General features: G+C 40.5%; 1 protein-coding gene across 2 annotated transcripts in view; it reads right to left on the bottom strand.

The window, feature by feature from the left end:
• Positions 1 to 12,048: 12,048 nt before the first annotated feature.
• GABRA5 (gamma-aminobutyric acid type A receptor subunit alpha5) overlaps positions 12,049 to 19,264 on the bottom strand; it is an 82,853-nt gene continuing 75,637 nt past the window's right edge. For both annotated transcript variants that reach the window (XM_033190805.1, XM_033190803.1), the window contains 2 exons: positions 18,810 to 19,021; positions 12,049 to 13,340 (listed from right to left, as the gene is read on the bottom strand). In XM_033190805.1, coding sequence (XP_033046696.1) covers positions 13,041 to 13,340; positions 18,810 to 19,021 — 512 coding nt within the window. In that variant the 3' untranslated portion in view covers positions 12,049 to 13,040. The remainder of the gene's footprint in view (positions 13,341 to 18,809; positions 19,022 to 19,264) is intronic.

Raw genomic sequence — 19,264 nt, 5'->3', positions numbered from 1 at the left:
TATTCATCTTATTCAGTATTTTCATGTATTCTTACATATTTATTCTTCCAAATTAACTTTAATCTCAACATATATAGCTTCAGAAAAAAACTTTTTCATATTTTATTGGAGTTCTATTAAATTAACTGAGGGAGAATCTGCATCTTTATAATATTGAGTTATCCTATACAATAACAAGGATTACATTTTCTATTTGTTCATAGGTACTTCGCACAGGGTTTTCATACTTCTTATTAAGTTCACTTGTGAGACTATTATCTATCTTTTTGATACATTTTAAATGGTATTTTCTCTTCCAGTGTCCTCTGATTGCTTATTAATCATGAATATAAGCATTTCTATTATTTCATGTAATTTTTATATCCTGCTTGTTTTCTGAATTCTCTTAACGTTGTGTTAGTTTTATCACTGGTTCTCCAGTGTTTTCCAGTTTTACTGTCATATTATCTGCAAGCAGAAATAGATGTATTTCATCATACCCAATTTTTATGCCCCCAATAAGTGTCTTGTGTCTAACTGCAGTGGTTAATGCCTTCTGTAAAAATGATAAAGGCAGGAGATAATAGGCACTCTCTTCCTATTCCAGGTCATCCTGGAAAGTTCTCCTGTGGAGACAGACAGACTGACAGAAGGAGAAAACAAAGGAGATGCCCATACCTTACTATTTTCAGGGTTTTTATTAAAAAATCAAGAATGGGTGTTGAAACTTGTCAGACCCAATGGGGAGCATCAATTTCTTCTCCACAGTAAATTGCATTATTGAATTTCTTTCTGTTGAATCATTCTTCTACTCCTAAAATTAAATGTGTAAGTTTTCCCTCATTTTGTATGTTTTGGAAAACTTTATTTGGCATCAGAGTGGCATGATCTTTATATGTTTGGTAGAATTTCCCTGTGAAGGCACCTGGGCCCTTTGTCTGTCTGTCTCTCTCTTTCTCTCTCTCTCTCTCTCTCTCTCTCTCTCTCTCTCTCTGTGTGTGTGTGTGTGTGTGTGTGTGTGTGTGTGTGTTGGTGAATAGAAATTCCTTGGTAATTTTCTCTTTTTTCCATAGAAAATGGCCTTCTTAAGCATTCTCTCTCTAATAGGGTCAATTTTGGTAGTAAATTATATAGCCCCAGGAAATTCTCCAACACATAAATGTTCTGAATTTTTTGAATAAAGGTGGGTAGGTCATCTATTATGACTTTTATTTTTACTGTGTCATTTCTTATTTTATTTATATTCCCCATTTTTTCTTAAATGGTTTGTGTATTTCATTTTATTAATCACCAGAGTTTTGAGTCATTCATTACATCTCTTGTCTTTGTATTCTCTATCTGACCAAATTCTGCTTTTATCTTTTTTTTATTTACTTTGTGCTTTCGTTTGGTTTTTTTCTAGTTTTGAGTGGGAAGTTAGTTCATTTTCTTATATTTTTATTTATATTGACGTTTGCTTAACAATATGAATATTCTTCTAATATGGTTTAAATATATTTCATAAACTTTTAAAATCAAGTATTATTCTACTTTCTGTTTGTAATTCCACTTTTTAAAAATTGAGAAATAATAATTGTACATATATTTAGAATAAAATGTGATGTTTCCATTTGTATACACATTGTAAAAAGGTTGAATCAAACTCATTAGCCTTTGTACTACCTCACCTCTTTATCATTTTTTGTAGGAAGAACATTTAAAAACTATTTTAGCAGTTTTAAAATAGTCAATACATTATTATTACCTATGATCACTGGGCTGTGCAAAAGATCACTAAAACGTTATTTCTCCTGTCCGAAACTTTGCATCCTTTGACGAACGTCTCCCCCTTCTCTACCTTCACCTCTAGCCTCCGGTAACTTCCATTCTACTCTCAGCTTCTGTGAATTTGTCTCTTTTAGGTTCCATATATAAGTGAAAACAAGCGGTATTTGCCTTTCTCCATCTGGCTTTAGTTAATATAATGTCCTTTAGGTTCATTCATGATGTTGCAAATGACAGAGTTTCCTTCTTTTAAAGGCTGTATAGTATTCCACTATATATATAGACAACATTTTTTAATCCATTTATCCACTAACGGACACTTAGGTTGCATTTATTTTTCAGCTATTGAAAGTAATGCTGCAGTGAACATGGAAGTGCAGTGAGCTCTTAGACAGACTGATTTCAGTTTCTTTGCATATATACCCAGAAGTAAGATTGCTGGATGATATTGTAATTTTCTTTTTAGCTTTTTGAGGAGCTTCCATACTGTTTTCCCAAAATAGCTGTACTAAGTAACATTCCTACCCACAGTGTACCAGGGTTCCCTTTTCTCCACATCCTAACACTTGTTATCTTTTGTCTTTTTGATAATACTCATTCTAACAGGTGTAAATGATATCTCGTTGTTTTAATTTGAATTTCCTTGATAATGAGAGATGTTGAGCATTTTTTCATATATCTGTTGGTCATTTGTGTGTCTTCTTTTGAGAAATGTCTGTTCAAGTCCTCTGTCAATTTTTTTAATCAGATTATTTGTTTTCTTGCTATCGAGGTGTTTGAGTTCCTCATATATTTTCAATACTAACCCCTGTAGAAAATATTTGGGGTGAGTGTGGTGGCTCAGGCCTATAATGCTGGGAAGGCAAAGGTGGGTGAATCACTTGAGGCCAGGAGTTCAAGACCAGCCTGGCCAACATGGCGAAATCCCATCTCTACTAAAAAATACAAAAATTAGCCAGGTGTGGTGGCGTGCGCCTGTAGTCCCAGCTACTTGGGAGGCTGAGGCAGGAGAATCACTTGAACACGGGAGGTGGAGGTTGCAGGGAGCCGAGATTGCACCACTGCACTCTAGCCTGGGTGACAGCGAGACTAGCTCAAAAAAAAAAAAAAAAAAGAAAGAAAGAAAGAAAATATTTTATTTGCAAATCTTTTCTCCCTGTCCATGGGTTTTATCTTCACTCTGCTGGTTTTTTCCCTTGCTGTGCAGAGGCTTTTTAGCATGATACAATCCTATTTGTCCATTTTTGGTTTTCATTGCCTGTGCTTTTGGGGTCCTATCCAAAAAATTATTGCCCAGACCACTGTCACAGAGCAATTCCCTTAAATTTTCTTGTGCTGTATACAGTCAAGGCCTATATGACAAGCCCATAGCTAACATCATACTCAATAGTGAAAAGTTCGAGGCTTTTCCTCTAAGTTCATAAGTAAGACATGGATGCTCATGCTTATCACTTCTGTTCAGTGTAATTCTGGAAGTTCTGGCCATAGCAATTAAGCGAGTAAAGGAAATAAAGGCATCCAAAAAGTAAAAGCAGAAATAAAATTGTCTTTTTTATGAAAGATCTTCTATGTAGAAAACCCAAAAGACTCCACCAAAAGGTGTTAGAACTGATAAATTCAGTAAAGTTACAGGATACAAAATCAACATAAAAAATCAGTAGCATATCTATACACTAACAACAGACTATCCTAAAATAATCAATGAAACAATCCCATTTACGTTACCATAATAAAATAAAATAAAATACTTAGGAGTAAATTTAATCAAAGAGGTGAATGATCTATATTCTGAAATCTATAATACATTAATGAAAGAAATTGTGAATGACACAAATAAAAGGAAAGAGATCCTGTGTCCATGGATTGGAAGAATTAATATTATTTAGATCTCCATACTACCCAAAGCCATCAAAGATTCAATGCAATCCCTATCAAAATTCCAATGATTTTTTTATAGAAATAGAAAAAACTTCTAAAATTTTTATGGAACCACAACAGATCCCACATAACCAAAGCAATCTTGAACAAAAAGAATGAAGCTGGTAGCATCATACTTGCAATACACTGCTAGACTACAGTAATTTAAGCAGTATGGCACTCACATAAGAGCAGATACATAGACCAGTGGATAGAGATGATAGAGATAGAGAGCCTAGGAATATACTCACACATGTAGAACCAATACATTTTCCATGAAGATATCAGGAACACACAATGAGGAAAGAACAGTCCCTGCAATATATTGTGTTGGAAAAACTAGACGTCACATGTAGAGGAATGAAATTGGGCTCTTATTTCACACTACATACAAAAATCAACTCAAAGTAGATAAAAGACTTAAACATAAGACCTGACACTATAAAACCACTAAAAGAAAATATAGGGGAAAACCTTTGCTACATTAGTCTGAGCAATGACTTCTTGTATCTCATAAATTTTTATATGTAATTTAAAATTTGACTTTTAGAAATTTAATGATATTTTAAAATCTTTATTTTCATCCTTTTGCTGTTTAATAGAAGAAATTCTAAATTTCTAGTTGGAAGATACTTTTTTAAAAAGTTGTTTCCATTTTCAATATTATTACTTATGACCAAAGTGTTATTTTATAAAATTTCTATATTATTGGCCTGCATGGTGGCTCACGCCTGTTATTGAGCACTTTGGGAGGCTGAAGTGGGTGGATCGCTTGACACCAGGAGTTTGAGACCAGCCTGGGTAATGTAGTAAAACCCTGTCTCTACCAAAATACAAAAAGCCAGTTTCATAACCTGGTCTCAAATATATATATAGTCTATATTATGAATGTACCAATATTTTTAATATTGATATATGACCCAGCATGTGATTAATTTTGTAGATTTTTCATGTGTACTGGAGAATGACAAATGCTTGAGGTGATGGATGCCCCACTTACTCTTACACGATTACTATGCACTCAATGCCTGTATCAAAATATCTCGTATACCCCATAAATATATACACACACTATGCCTAATATCAATACAAATGTAAAAGATAAAATAGGAATGGGGCATGGTAGAATTTAAGGCTAATTCATTGGAAAATAAAGTGCATGTTTCCTACAATGACCCAATTCATATTGGTCTAACAGAGGCATTGCAAACTCAAAGGCCTACAGGGTGAGGCAGGCTTCACACTGGAGATGACTGAAGCATGGATTGGATGGGAACTGTATAATGGATTCCTTGCTAAAGGCAGGATGAGCACAGGTTCTGATTTGCTCAAGAGCCTTTTAATGTATGGCTGTTGTTCTGATGTAATTATTATTGTTATGCTTGTTAAAAGTGTCCTGGTTTGAAAAATAAATTCCTAATTGAATTCCATTGTTTTTTGAGAACATACTTTGTATGATCTCAATCTCTTCAAAATTATTAAGACTTGGTCAGGCACAGTGGCTTATGCCTTTAATCCTAGCACTTTGGGAGGCCGAGGCGGGTGGATTACTTGAGTTCAGGAGTTCAAGACCAGACTGAGCACTACAGTGAGACCTTGTCTCACTCTATTTTCTAATTTAATAAAAATTTAAAAATCAGCTGGGCATGGTGGTGCATGCCTGTAGTCATTTGAGCCTGGGAGGTCAAGGCTGCAGTAAGCCCTCATTGTGCCACTGCACTCCAGCTTTGGTGACAGAGAACAAGCCTGATTCAAAAAAATGAAAATAAAAATAAAATTATTAAGCCTTATATTATTGCATAAAAAATGCTCTATTCTGGAGAATGGCCTTGCAAAGGATATGGATTCTGCTGCTGTTGGGTGCAGTGTTCCTTAGATGTGAGCAGATCAAGTTGGTTGATAGTGCTGTTCTGGTCTTCTACATACTAGTTGATTCTCCGTGTTATTGTCCTACCAACTATTAAGAGTGGAGAATGAAGTTTCCAACTACTAATGTACTGTATATTTCCCCTTTCAATTCCATCAGTTTTTGCTTCATGTATTTTGGGCTCTGTTGTTAGGTACACAGATACATATCTGTTTTTAATTGTTACATCTTCCAGATAAAGTAACTGTTCTACCATTACAAAATGTCCTTCTTTGTCTCTAGTAATATTATCTGCATTAAGGTAACTTTTTCTGATATTGGTATAATCGTTCTAGCAGCCTTTCAGTTACTATCTGCATAGTATATCTTTTCCATCCTTTTACTTTCCACTTATTTGTGTCTTTGAATCTAGAACACACCTCTTATTGAAAGTATATGGTTATGTCCTTTTTAATTAATCCAGTCTGACACTCTCTGCTTTTTGATTGGACTGTGTAATGCGCTTTCATTTAATTATTGATGTGGTTGAATTTACAGCTGCTGTTTTGCTGTTTGTTTTCTTTTGTGTTATTTTCTAGCACACTATTTTAATTCCTTTGGATTGTTCACTACCTTTTCTTTAACTTATTTTCTTTATGGCTGCTCTGGGGATTAAATATGCATCCTACCTTAAAACAATGTAGAGCCCACTATTACTAACTTAATTTCAAAAGTATACACAAATTTCCTTCCAATATAATGACTTGTCTTTCTCCAAGGTGACACTATTGTTATACAAATTATGCTTATAAACTCATCAATATAGCTTTGTGATTATTGTTTCATACAATTGTCTTTTAAATTGGTTGAAAGAAGAAAAGAGTAAAAGCTTTATTTACATTTTCTATTTACCCATGTAATTTCCTTTATGGTGATCTTCCTTTCCTTGTGTGAGTTCAAGTTAACATCGATTATCATTCCTATACACCTTCTAAGACTTCCTTTGGCATTTCTTGTAGAGTAGGGCTGCTACAGATGTATTCTCTCATTTTTATTTACCTGGGCCTGTCTTTACTTCGCTTGCCGTTTTGAAGAGTAATGTTGCTCAACATAGAAGTTTTGGTTGATGGTGGGGGGTTCCCCGCTTTCTTTCAGCACTTTGAATATGTTATCTCACTGCCTTCTGGCCTCCATGGCTTTTTATGAGAAGTCAGCTGTTATTCTTATTGAGGATCCTTGTATATGATGAGTCTCTTCTCTCTTGCTTTCAAGATTCTCTCTCTGCCTTTGGCTTTCAACAGAATAATTATGTTGTATCCAGGTGTGTATTTCTTTAAGCTTACTATACTAAGACTTAGTTGAGCCTCTTGGAGGTGTAAATTAGTGTTTTTAATAAATTATGGGAAGTTCAACCATTACTTCTTCTCATCATATATTATATTATTTATTCTTATTATCAAATAGCTGATTTAAAGTGTATTTACTAAATCCAACTTCTGGGCACCTTCAGGGCCAGTATGTTTTGACGGTTTTGTTTCTTGTATACAGGCTGCACATCCCAATTTCTTTGCATGCTTCCTAATAAACTGGAAACACTAGCCATATATTTTAATACCTTCAAAATCTGATCATCCCTTTCTCCCACTGTTTATTGTTGTTGTATTTTGTTGTTGTTGGGGTTAGGCTTTGTTTGTTTAATTACTTTCCCGGACAAGTATGCTAGTGTTTGCATTCCCTATACTAAAGTCTCCATCTGTTTTTATTTTTAGTCCTGGCTTTATAGGGGTCACCCCTATGTCAGCACGGCTCAGGGTAGTCAATGATCGGTCTTTAATTCTCTTGAATGCTTTATGGTGATACGTTTTTCACCCTTTGCCGTAAGGATCTATGTGTAGTTTGGAACACGCTTTCAAAGTTTAGGCAGATTAAGTCTTCCTTGTCTTTCACTTTTTGCTTTCACAGGACATCAAGGTCAGCCAGGGATGAGTAAGTAACTAAGACTCTCTCTGCCCTTTCTTGACTGTTCACACGACCCTGCACATACAGACTTTCAGATCCTCAGGAATATGTCTGAGATGTTTATAGTCCACTGTGAACTAGATCCAATTCCCCAGATCTTCCTTTTACATGTTTGGCTGGTTTCTTTCTTGCCTTAGCTGGCATCACTGCCTTGAAGGCTTCAGTGTTCACCTTCCTCAAGTGATGCCGATCATCATTATCATCAACAATGCTTTGGGAATAAAACTTTCCCATGGAGCTCCAAGTCAGGTCAAATAGTGGCAAAACTCTGGGGATGGGGCATTTTGTAGAGTTCCAAATTAAATCATCCCCCTCTGGTGGCAACAAGGCTTCTGGTCTTCATGGTACCCTGCCAAGGAGCCGATAGGGAGATAGAGAAATCTCTAAGTTAAAATGGCATAGACCTCACTGTTCTTATTGAAGTTCAGTACTGTTTCTTCAATAAACTGTTTTAATGTATTGTATGCCTTTGGTTTTATTTCCAGAGTTCTGAAATGTCTGCTTTGATATAATCTTGCCAGTGTTTTCATTGCTTTTTGTGGGGAGAGGATTTACTGAGGACCTCAGTCCAACACTCTGCAAGTCTCATGTCTGGGTGATAAATTTACATGGTCACCCGACCTAAAGGAGCAGCCTGTCACTCAAGCCCAGACAACTGTCACCCTGTGGGATTGTGTTCCTAATGTTGTTAGGTCAGCTATAGATAGGTTTATACAAATCTTTGAAATTCTTACTTTATAAATTCTTAAGAAAGGATTTCCATCAGGTGTAATATTACCACCAATTTGCAATCCTTACCTAAAGGAGTTTTATCAGATCCAGTCCACCCACTTATCAGGATTGATTTCTTCAGTCAGTTCACATTCATCTAGCTCCTGCTACTGGCCTGGAATAATGCTGGCTGGTAGGGAGACAATGATAGCAACATGAAGAATGTAGAATAAATTGGACTTAAATGAGTATATTGGATCAATTAGAGCTCACTTCAAATCTTTCCTTCTGAGGTCTCACATTGCAAAATAGAGTGCCTGATCCTTGGTTTATTTGATTTTCAAATAACTCAGAAAAGCTAAGTAAACATTTCTTCAGACTTTTTTTTTCCTTAAATATCTCTTCAGACTTTTATATTAGGGAAATTGTGAGCAGTAAATATTTTTCAAATCACAAGTTTCCATAAAGAACCCATACTCATTTCAAAACAGGCTACAGAGCATTTGAATTTAGAGTTGAGACAGTCTATTGAAAATGACTGTGACAAACAGATAATCATGTAAATCTTTGATGAAATGAACCTTTTTGCAGACTTCAAAATCATTACCTTATATCACTGCAAACCTGGCAAGTAATTTCAGTGATCAGAGTAATTCATATTCAAATGCTCAATGTGTTTGCTCAGGGCACTGATTGTCCCAGATGTTCTAGTATATGGTAAAAAGACATTAAGACTAATTTTTAAATATTTAAAACACTGTTTTCACTGAGTAAACTGTGGCATTTCCAATTTTCCAAAGAAAGGGTTCTTTTTGATTTGAAGTTAGTTCTCACAATGAAGGATGATGTTGATTGAAGACTCAGTGTCACCGTCAGTTTTGCTTTCCCTGGAGGCAGACCCCTCCCAAGGCAGTCACATCATCATTCAGGTGGGAGCTCTGGGAGGAGAAATCACATCAAGATCCTTGGCTCTAGTCAATCAGTGCTTCTCTCTCTCTCTCCTTGAAGGGTAGTTGGGGGGAGTGCTACCCTAACACAGATCCATTCCGTCAAAACAGGTTTTCAAGATCACAGAAGCACACGTTTTATATAAGAAGGGGCAAACTTAAAGGTCATGTTTTCAGTGCAACAACAACAAAAAAAAAGTTTCTCTAGGGCATTGTTAATAGATAATCATTCAACCAGGGCTTGAAGCAAGATTTTTCATTTTAAGTTACATTTTTGTTCTATATTAACTTCCATCTGGAAGCAATTGCGTGGTGTTGTGAGCCCTGGGTTAGAAATTATGAGGACAAGGCTCTAGGCCTGCGTGTCTTCCTAACTTTTGATATGATTCTGAGCCAATGGATTAACCTCTTTGGGCTGCAGTATTCCTGTTTATAAAATAGAGGTTACTCATTTAGTGTACCTGCTTCTCATAATTTGTCCTATAAACCAAGAGTGTCTGAGACAGGTCTTCATCAATTTAGGAAGTTTATTTTGCCAAGGTTATGGATGCACCCATGACACAGCCTCCAGAGGTCCCGACAACATGTGCCCAAGGTAGTTGGGGCACAGCTTGGTTTTATAAATGTTTGGGAAACAGGAGACATCAATCAATATATGTAAGATGTACACTGGTTTGGTCTGGAAAGGTGGGACAACTCAAAGTGGGGAGGGGGCTTCCAGGTCATAGCTAGACAACCTGGCTTAGTGAAACAGTAAAGCAAAGGAAGCAATCAGATATGTGTTTGTCTCATGTGAGCAGAGGGATGATTTTGAGTTTTGCCTGTCCTTTGTTCACAAGGAACTTCCTTGTGGGCAAACTGTGAGGGAGGTATGTAGCTTCTTATCTTTGTAGCTATCTTATTTAGAAATAAAATGGGAGGCAAGTTTGCCTGACATAGTTCCCAGTTTCACTTTTCCCTTGCTTTAGTGATTTCGGGGTCTCAAGATTTATTTTCACAGTCCCATGAGAGACATAAAGTATTACTAAGACATGAGCATGACAAGTAGGTCAGAAGATTTACAACTTCCTTGTCAATCTTCAACAGAGGATGTTTGCTGTGCTATTTTAAGTTTGATAGTTACTCCAGAGGCATTTGAACCCAATTATTGTAGAGAGACACACACTTTTAGGCCAACATTAGTCAAGGCTTTTCTTGGATAGGTCTTTAGATTCCAAAGAAAGTCCAGAAGTAATACTGATTAACAACATATTAGAATATTCTATTTGTGGTGATGTCAAAAGAGATACATTTAAATATCCTTGCTCTAAAAGTAGGGTACTGTAATTTATAATTATTTTCAGAAGTTTTTATTTCTTGCCTTATTATCATTATCCCCAAGGTGATTCTTATTATGTTCTCATTTAAAATAACAAACACTGAAATATCTACAATACAAAATCAGAAAGTAGAAAACGAATGTGACCTTTTTCACTAAATATTCATCAGAATTAAGGTTCAGCAGCTTGTAAATGTGGTTAGCCTATCTTCAAACTGGAGCTCATTGGAGGTGTTCTGTAATGAAGGCTAGAACTTGTCAAGAAAGTTACTGCAACCTGATATGGAAGACACTGTTTTCTACTGTGGCAGGGATTTGAGTTACACACAGTGTACATATTTGGCCACACTCGGCAAAGATGCTGTTAATACTTGTGCATTTCACACTACAAATTTTGCTTCAAAGGAATAAAACAGTAAGCTGGTATTGGACTCTAGTTATAATGACATGCATGCTGACATATGGTGTGGGAAATGCATTGCCATCTGAAATTTATTTTGAAATGTAGCAAAAAAAAAAAAAGGATAGCTTGAAGATGGGTGTATTGATGGACAGAGAGCGGGAGAGGTGACAGGCGGTGAGGTCACCTGTTGCTTACTCTCCTACCGATGGATTGAGATGTTCAAAAAGGGTGTTCATGCATGTAGCCATTTGAACATAACTTACAGTATATTTTTCTCCAAACTACAGCACAAAGCTAAACTCTACGGACTATAGGCGAGAAATGTAACTACATAGTATATGAAAACCAGATCTTCTATCGAGCCTTAAGTTTGTTTTTTGTTTTGCTGGGATTTTTGCTGTGGTATAACAGGAAGCACTCTCATTATACAAATATCATCATCATTGATAATAGGGAGATGCTTCCTCATGTGAGCACTGAAGAGCACCTTTCCTGCTGGTCTTTACTCTTCCATTTGTGAGATCCTAAAACCAGCTAATGAAGGGGCAATGCAGGAGTTCAGGACTAACCTGGGCAATATAGTGAGACCCCGGTCTCTATGAAAAATTTAAAAATTAGCCAGGCATGGTGGTGCATGCCTATAGTCCCAGCTACTTAGGGGGCTGAGGTGGCAGAATTGCTTTAGCCTACGAGGTTGAGGCTGCAGTGAGCCATTATTGAGCCACTGCATGCTAGTCCAGGCAACAGAGCAAGACCTTGTCTCCAAAAAAATAAAGGTGGGTGGGGAGATAATTAAATCTTCCCATTTGTAAAGAACCAGGTAGTCACCATGCCCACAACAAACACCCACCCTGAAATATACTCAGAGAAGACTCTATCAAGTAGAGGCCCAAGCGGCACTGCACCACTGAGAAATTTCTGATGGGCTATACCTGCTTTCACTTGTCTACCCTCACTGTGGTTTAAACAAGCTTTCTCTCCAGGTGCTACTCTATGGAATTAGGTTGGACCAGAGACAAGCCACCAAGTAAACGTTCTGTTTTGTTCCGCGTCGTTCCCAAGCAATTTCATGATGGGTTCCATTTATGTCACTTTCAGGAAATGAGTCCACCAAAACACGAAATTTTTAAAAAACAGTCATATATGTCCACAAGATCAGTTCGTTTTTTATTTTTTAATGAACATTTAAGATTCATATACAAAAGCTGACAGACCAGTAAGTCCAGTCATGAAATACATACAAGGAGATAAAATGGAAAATAACTCAATTACAATTTCTCACCACTGAAGCACTACACGCTGGCTGCAGAGAGAGGTGGTCGGTGGTTCAGAGACAGTGATCACACGGGCCAAGTGCTGAGAATGCCGTCAAAACACTGTTTGTTGTTTGTTTTAACATCTCCTTTCTTTCCTTGGCTGTTGTTCAGGTAGTGGGTGGTGTGGGGTGAGGTAAGAAATGTTTCTTTTTCCTCCCCAAAAATTTAAGCAGTTAATTTTTTTCCTCAGGGAAATATTGTATTTGTGTGTCTAACATACGATGTATTTCTGTTATTAATCTGCCTGCATAAATGTTTGCCTACTCTATTTCTTCATGTAAGATCATGCAGCACTTTCCTAATTTCAGAACAGTAAGAATTATCAGAGGCAATTCATTTTGTACATAAATGTCCAAGTTTCCTCATCATGAAAAACGTGCTCTTTATGATCTCGGTTTCTCACAATATAGTTGGTCAAGTAATAATCATGGAGAGTTTCCTAAAACATGTATTCGCTGGGAAATTTTGTATGAAATGACATTTGAAGTATAAAAAACATTGTTAGGTAACACTTGAAGCAGTTAAAAATATACGTATCTTGTTGGTAAACTATCAACGTATGATACTGGGCATCTGAGTGTCGGTCATTGTATCCCGTTTTTCTAGAAAGTTGTTTGCTTGATTTATCAATGAGACATCTTGGAAACATCTGAAGTTACATATAGAAACATCAAGGTGATATTATTTGTACATATTATTAAACATGCAAAGATTTCCTGAAAGATAGTGCTCACATATGGAAAGTCCCTGGGAGCAAGACCTCCCCTGGGTACCATTTCGCTGGAAGTATGGCTGTCTTGGAGTTTGGGAGTGCGGCCGGTTATTTTGGAGAGGCAGCTCCTTTTATCACCGGCTCCCGATTCAAATATGTGGCCCAGTACACTAAGTTGAAAGTGCCGAACAAGACTGGGAATACGATTCGGGACATTTTGTCAATTTTGCTGATACTGTTGTAAGTCTTTTTGCTTTCAGAAGTCTTCTCTTCGGAGGGTTTTCCTGAGGCTGAGGTTGTGTTCGACATCCCTGCTGGAGTCTGTTCCTTCGGCATGTTTGGGGGGTGAGACATCTTCCCAGCTGTAAAAGCATTTGCTGACTTATTTAGTATGACTTCACGCTTTTTCTGCAAAATATATAATAGGAATGTAAGGACACGCCATTTGCAGGCAACGGTCAGCTCACCTTGGAGTTCTAAAGGTACACCTTTCAAAAGAGAGAAACACTTGCTCAGCCTGGGAGAGGCCCTCCTCCACTGATGTCTCCAGGTAGCCTGAAGACAGGGCACACATGAGAGCTATGATTGCTATGTAAGTCTGGCAATCCCATTGCTGGATATATTCCCAGAGGAATACAGATCATCCTACCATAAAGACACAAGCATGAGAGTGTTCACTGCAACACTGTTCACATAACAAAGACATGGAATCAACATAAACACCCATCAATGACAGACTGGATAAAGACAGTGTGGTACCTACACACCATGGAATGGTGCCGCCATAAAAAAAGAATGATAAAAAGAATGAGATCCTGTCTTCTGCAGGAACATGGATGGAACTGGAGGCCATTATCTTTAGCAAACTAACACAGGAACAGAAAACCAAATACCACAAGTGGAAGCTGAATGGTAAGAACTCATAGGCCGGGCGCGGTGGCTCAAGCCTGTAATCCCAGCACTTTGGGAGGCCGAGACGGGCGGATCACAAGGTCAGGAGATCGAGACCATCCTGGCTAACACGGTGAAACCCCGTCTCTACTAAAAATACAAAAACTAGCCGGGCGAGGTGGCGGGCGCCTGTAGTCCCAGCTACTCGGGAGGCTGAGGCAGGAGAATGGCATAAACCCGGGAGGCGGAGCTTGCAGTGAGCTGAGATCTGGCCACTGCACTCCAGTCCGGGCGACAGAGCGAGACTCTGCCTCAAAAAAAAAAAAAAAAAAGAACTCATGAACACAAAGAGGGGAACAACAGACATTGGGGTGGAAGGTGGGAGGAGGAAGAGAAGCAGAAAAAAATAACCATTAGATACTAGGCTTAGTACCTGGGTGACAAAATGATCTGTATAACAAACTCCTGTGACTTGATTTTCCTACAACAAACCTGCACATGTACCTCTGAACCTAAAATAAAAGTAAAAAAAAAATTAAGTCTGGCCTTTCTCAAGATCTTGGCATAAACAGAATTAGGGCTTCCCCCTGCAAGGCAGTCATCACTTCTTTACCTTCAAGTGCACCAGCAGGAGGGAATAAGGTGTGTGGATATAAGGGAAGCCCTAAGATGTGGCCTGTGGGGAAGGAGGAAAGGACGTGATTAAACATCATGGTACAATGTTCCCCTTCCCGAGTCCAAGTGATCTCATTGTTCAGTTCCCACCTATGAGTGAGAACATGCGGTGTTTGGTTTTCTGTTCTTGTGATAGTTTGCTAAGAGTGATGGTTTCCAGCTGCATCCATGTCCCTACAAAGGCTGCAAACTCATCCTTTTTTATGGCTGCATAGTATTCCATGGTGTATGTGTGCCACATTTTCTTAATCCAGTCTGTCACTGATGGACATTAGGGTTGATTCCAAGTCTTTGCTATTGTGAATAATGCCGCAATAAACATACATGTGCATGTGTCTTTATAGCAGCATGATTTATGATCCTTTGGGTATATACCCAGTAATGGGATGGCTGGGTCATATGGTACATCTAGTTCTAGATCCTTGAGGAATCGCCATACTGTTTTCCATAATGGTTGAACTACTTTACAATCCCACCAACAGTGTAAAAGTGTTCCTATTTCTCCACATCCTCTCCAGCACCTGTTGTTTCCTGACTTTTTAGGGGCCTATCATGGGGAGGGGGGAAGGGAGAGGGATTGCATTGGGAGTTATACCTGATGTAAATGACGAGTTGATGGGTGCTGATGAGTTGATGGGTGCAGCACACCAACATGGCACAAGTATACATATGTAACAAACCTGCACATTATGCACATGTACCCTAGAACTTAACATATAATAAAAAAAAAAAAAATCATGGTACAGAATGCGCTCTTTTGGCAAGGTGCCTTCCACCCAGCACAAGGCTTTTTGAGAATCGCCCATATTGCTGTGTATATCAGTCATCCTCTCCTTTTCATGGCTGAGTGATGTATCTTTGCATGAATGTGCCACCGTTTGCTTACTCTCCAATCGATGGACACCTGGACTGTTTCTAATCTTAACTCTTACGGATTAAGCAGCTATGAACATTCTTGTATACATTTTTTGCGAAGTTTTTTTTTTTGGATATAAAATTCTAAACAGGTAAGTTACATTATGGTGGAAGAAATAAAAATAGTGGATATGTTTGGAGAGGTGGGGTCAAGCACTGCCTGGGAAGAGGCATGGTGAGCTTTCTGGAGGCTGGTGATATCCTCTACTGTGGCAGGGATTCGAGTTACACACAATGTACATATTTGTCCACACTCAACAAAGGTGCCATTAATACTTGTGCATTTCACCCCACAAATTTTGCTTCAAAGGAATAAAACAGTAAGCTAGTATTGGACTCTAGTTATAATGACATGCATGCTGACATATGGAGTGGGAAATGCATTGCCATCTGAAATTTATTTTGAAATGTAGCAAAAAGATGACACATTGAGGATGGGTGTATTGATGGACAGATAGAGGGAGAGGTAACAGGTGGTGAGGACACAGGCACAGGTAAATGTTAACAGCAGACGGTTTCACTGTAAACCTCTTTAAACATTGTTGTATGTTTAAAAATGTGCACCATAAAATGTTAGACAACCTGTGTTCCACTACTAAAGTAATATAGTCTCATTAATTAAAACTTGAAAAACACAAGAGAGTCAAGAAAATAAATCAACCGTTAAGAATAAAGAAAAGATAAAAAGCAGAAAGGCCAAGCCTAGAGCAGGAGTCAGGGGACACAGGTGAAACAGGTGAACCAAAACCAGGCCAGGGGCAGGGGCATGAGGACCTCCTGGGGAAAGCGCACGGGAGCCTGCGGGAGGCGGGCCACACCTCAGAAACGCGATGGCAGTTTTGCCAGCCCCGCCTTCCCCACCGACACGTGAGCGCTCATGCAGATCCACCAGAAGAAACCCACACGTGCAAGTTACTACTTAGAATGGTTCTAGCTCTGGGTGGAACCAAGTGAAGGGCAAGCTTTGGAAGACACTGCTCTGTCCTGAGGGTGCGCATTTTTACTGGGAAGGAATGTGCAGTGGGGTGGGGGCGGGTGGCAGGGATCACCCGCCTGGGACTCAGCATAGTCACAGCGCTGGTGGTGGAGATGAACACGCGCCCCGGAATCCGCCTGTCCGGAAGGACGTGCTCCCCAGCTGCAGGCAGTGTGGCCGGGTGTCAGCTTTTCTGGCAGCCTGAGCTGCAGAGGGCGGTCTGGCCAGACTCATGCCCCTCCTGGGGAAACCAGACACATCTGTTGGGCAGCGAGGCAAGAGTCTAAAGCCCTGGCCACATCCCTGACACGGGGCAACTCCACTGGCCATCTGCTCCACACTCCCCAGCGGGTGAGCCTGCGCCTTGCTAGGCCTGCATCACGGTTTGGTTTCTTCCTCTCTGAATCTCACTGCCTCCTGTTTCCTTTCCCAAACCTTCACTCCTAGAAACTGCCTTATACCCCAAACGCTGACTCAGTGTTTGCTTCTGGAGATCCCAACTTGGAACAATTATTTTTTTAAAGTCCTCTCTACTTCCATGGAACAGTTTACTCGAATAGGCTGACACCAGGCTGTGGTATTCACGCTGGCGGCCGGAGTCTGACCACCGGGTGTGCTGCCTGCATGCCTGCAGATGCTCCATGCCTTCCAGCGCACAGACACTTCCTGGTGGCAGGGGTAGAACCCCCAGCGCCACTGCCTTCCCGGGAACAAGAGAGTCTTGACATTCCACAAGCCAGCCTGAGGCATGCTGCTTATTCTAGAAGACCCTCACTCTCGTCGAATTAGACAATGCAGGTCACCTTCATCCTCTCTCTTCCCTCCAACCCCCCATTCAGAATTCAGATCTACGGTGATTAGATTAGCCAGTGATGGCGACACCCAACACCACCACCCAACCACATGCGTGCTGTCTCCATTCACCCAGGGGTTCATGTTCCTCCTAGACTCACAGGCATGAGCCTGACAACCTTGGTGACTGTCAGGGACTTCTGGCTGCCCCCTGACTTCCTACCAGGCTCCAGCCCACTCTCCATCATGCCCCGTCTATGTCCCAGGCAGGTGACAAACACGCACCTTCCAGCAACACAGTGCACAGTGTTGGGAAGCCCCATCTCCCCAAACTCCATTCTCATTCCTCCCCGCACAGCACCTTCTCTGGCCCCCTCGTCTGCAGGAACAAGTTCAAACGTGTCGGCCAAGAACTTCCATCATCTGAGAACAGCCTGCTCCCAGCTCCCCAGTCCCCATCACCCAGTGCAGTCACATCGCTCCTGTCCCTCCTCCCAGCGCTCAAAGCACACCCACGCCCGAGGCCCTTCCTCCAGCTTCTCCTTTCCTCCCTCCATGAGAGCACCCAGAACGGGTCCCGCCAGGCCTTCCCGCAGCCTGGGAGCTAGGCTTGGAAGTGGGGCTTCTATGCTGAAACTACAGCAGGGGAGGGACTCCTGGCACGTGGAAATAGTGAAGGCACAATGGGCGAGGTCAGGCCAGAACTCCTGACAGCAGAGGCCAACCCGCAGAGCAAGCACAGGGCTGTGGATGGGATGGAAGCAGTTCTCCTGGTAAACCAGGGCCTCCTGCTCTGATGTAACTGGCTTGTGGTCCCTGGCTGGGAGGTCGGGACTTACACTTCGAGGCCTCTCTAATGCCTTCCAGGACTCCCTTCACGCTGATTTTCCAAAGGACAGATTACGTTTTACTCTCAGGTCACCCCGATGGCTCTGACCTCCTGTTCTCTCCTTACAGAGATTTGTGTGTTTGGTTTCTGTGTGGGGAAATTAGCAGTTCACCATATGCTGCTTTATTTGCTGTCCATGAATGCTATTATCTCCCCAAGGAGACAATGCAGCTTGGAATCTTGGTCACATTTTTTTCTTCAAATGTTCTTAAGATTTGGGCATAAATCACCCTTTAAATACTTGATGGTTCTTTGCTTTGAACAGAGTAATGCTTTCACAACAATTTCTGTGCCTGGTAAAAGGGGGTCAGATCACGGACTCAGCGGGGCTTGGGTGTGCTTTGCTGATCAACTCCTTCCATTACACTGGCGCCCCCGTCTCGACCTGAAGGCCACCTGAAGAGGACAGCCTGCAAGGTGAAGTGGGATAAAACGAGCAGAACAACAGATTCCACAATTAAAACCAGACACATCATCCCTCAAGAGACAGGAGTTACTTCTGCCAAAATAATAGGCTTGAATATAAACAGGCCCAAGCCACTCACATCCTGTCGCCTTTTGCTGGAGTGAAATTGGACTTGTTGTCAGTAAGACTTGGTGAGGGCCTTGAGTATAAGGGAAGGAGCATTTGGGAGCTGCCGGGTAGGAAAGAGCAGCACCTTGTCTTATGTTTGGATAGAATCAGGCACACTTTCTCTGTCAAGGGGACCTGGAAGAAGGGAGGAGAAACAGTCAGTACCTTGATTTTAGCTGCTTCCAAGGCTTTTTTGCCATCCCAGGCCCAGCCTCTCTTGGTAAAGTAATTGACCGTGGCAAACTCTATCAGCGCCGAGAAGACGAAGGCATAGCACACGGCTATGAACCAGTCCATGGCGGTGGCGTAGGCCACTTTGGGCAGAGAGTTCCGGGCGCTGATGCTGAGGGTCGTCATGGTCAGCACCGTGGTGACCCCTGCGGGGGTCAGGCGGGGCAGAGTGGAAAACGGAAACAGGGTTCAGTGCCGGCACCCAGGACCCCAGTACAACATGCCCAAAATGAGAGACACAAAGGGGACTAGTGATTCTTATTTTTATTTTTTTTTTGAGACAGAGTCTTGCCCAGGCTGGAGTGCAGTGGCGTGATCTCGGCTCACTGCAAGCTCTGCCTCCGGGGTTGAAGCAATTCTTGTGCCTCAGCTGCCTGAGTAGCTGGGAT

This window comes from Trachypithecus francoisi, unplaced genomic scaffold (assembly GCF_009764315.1).
Source record: "Trachypithecus francoisi isolate TF-2019V2 unplaced genomic scaffold, Tfra_2.0 Lachesis_group3, whole genome shotgun sequence".
NCBI classification, from domain to species: Eukaryota; Metazoa; Chordata; class Mammalia; order Primates; family Cercopithecidae; genus Trachypithecus; species Trachypithecus francoisi.
This window is presented reverse-complemented; position numbering and strand designations above follow the sequence as displayed.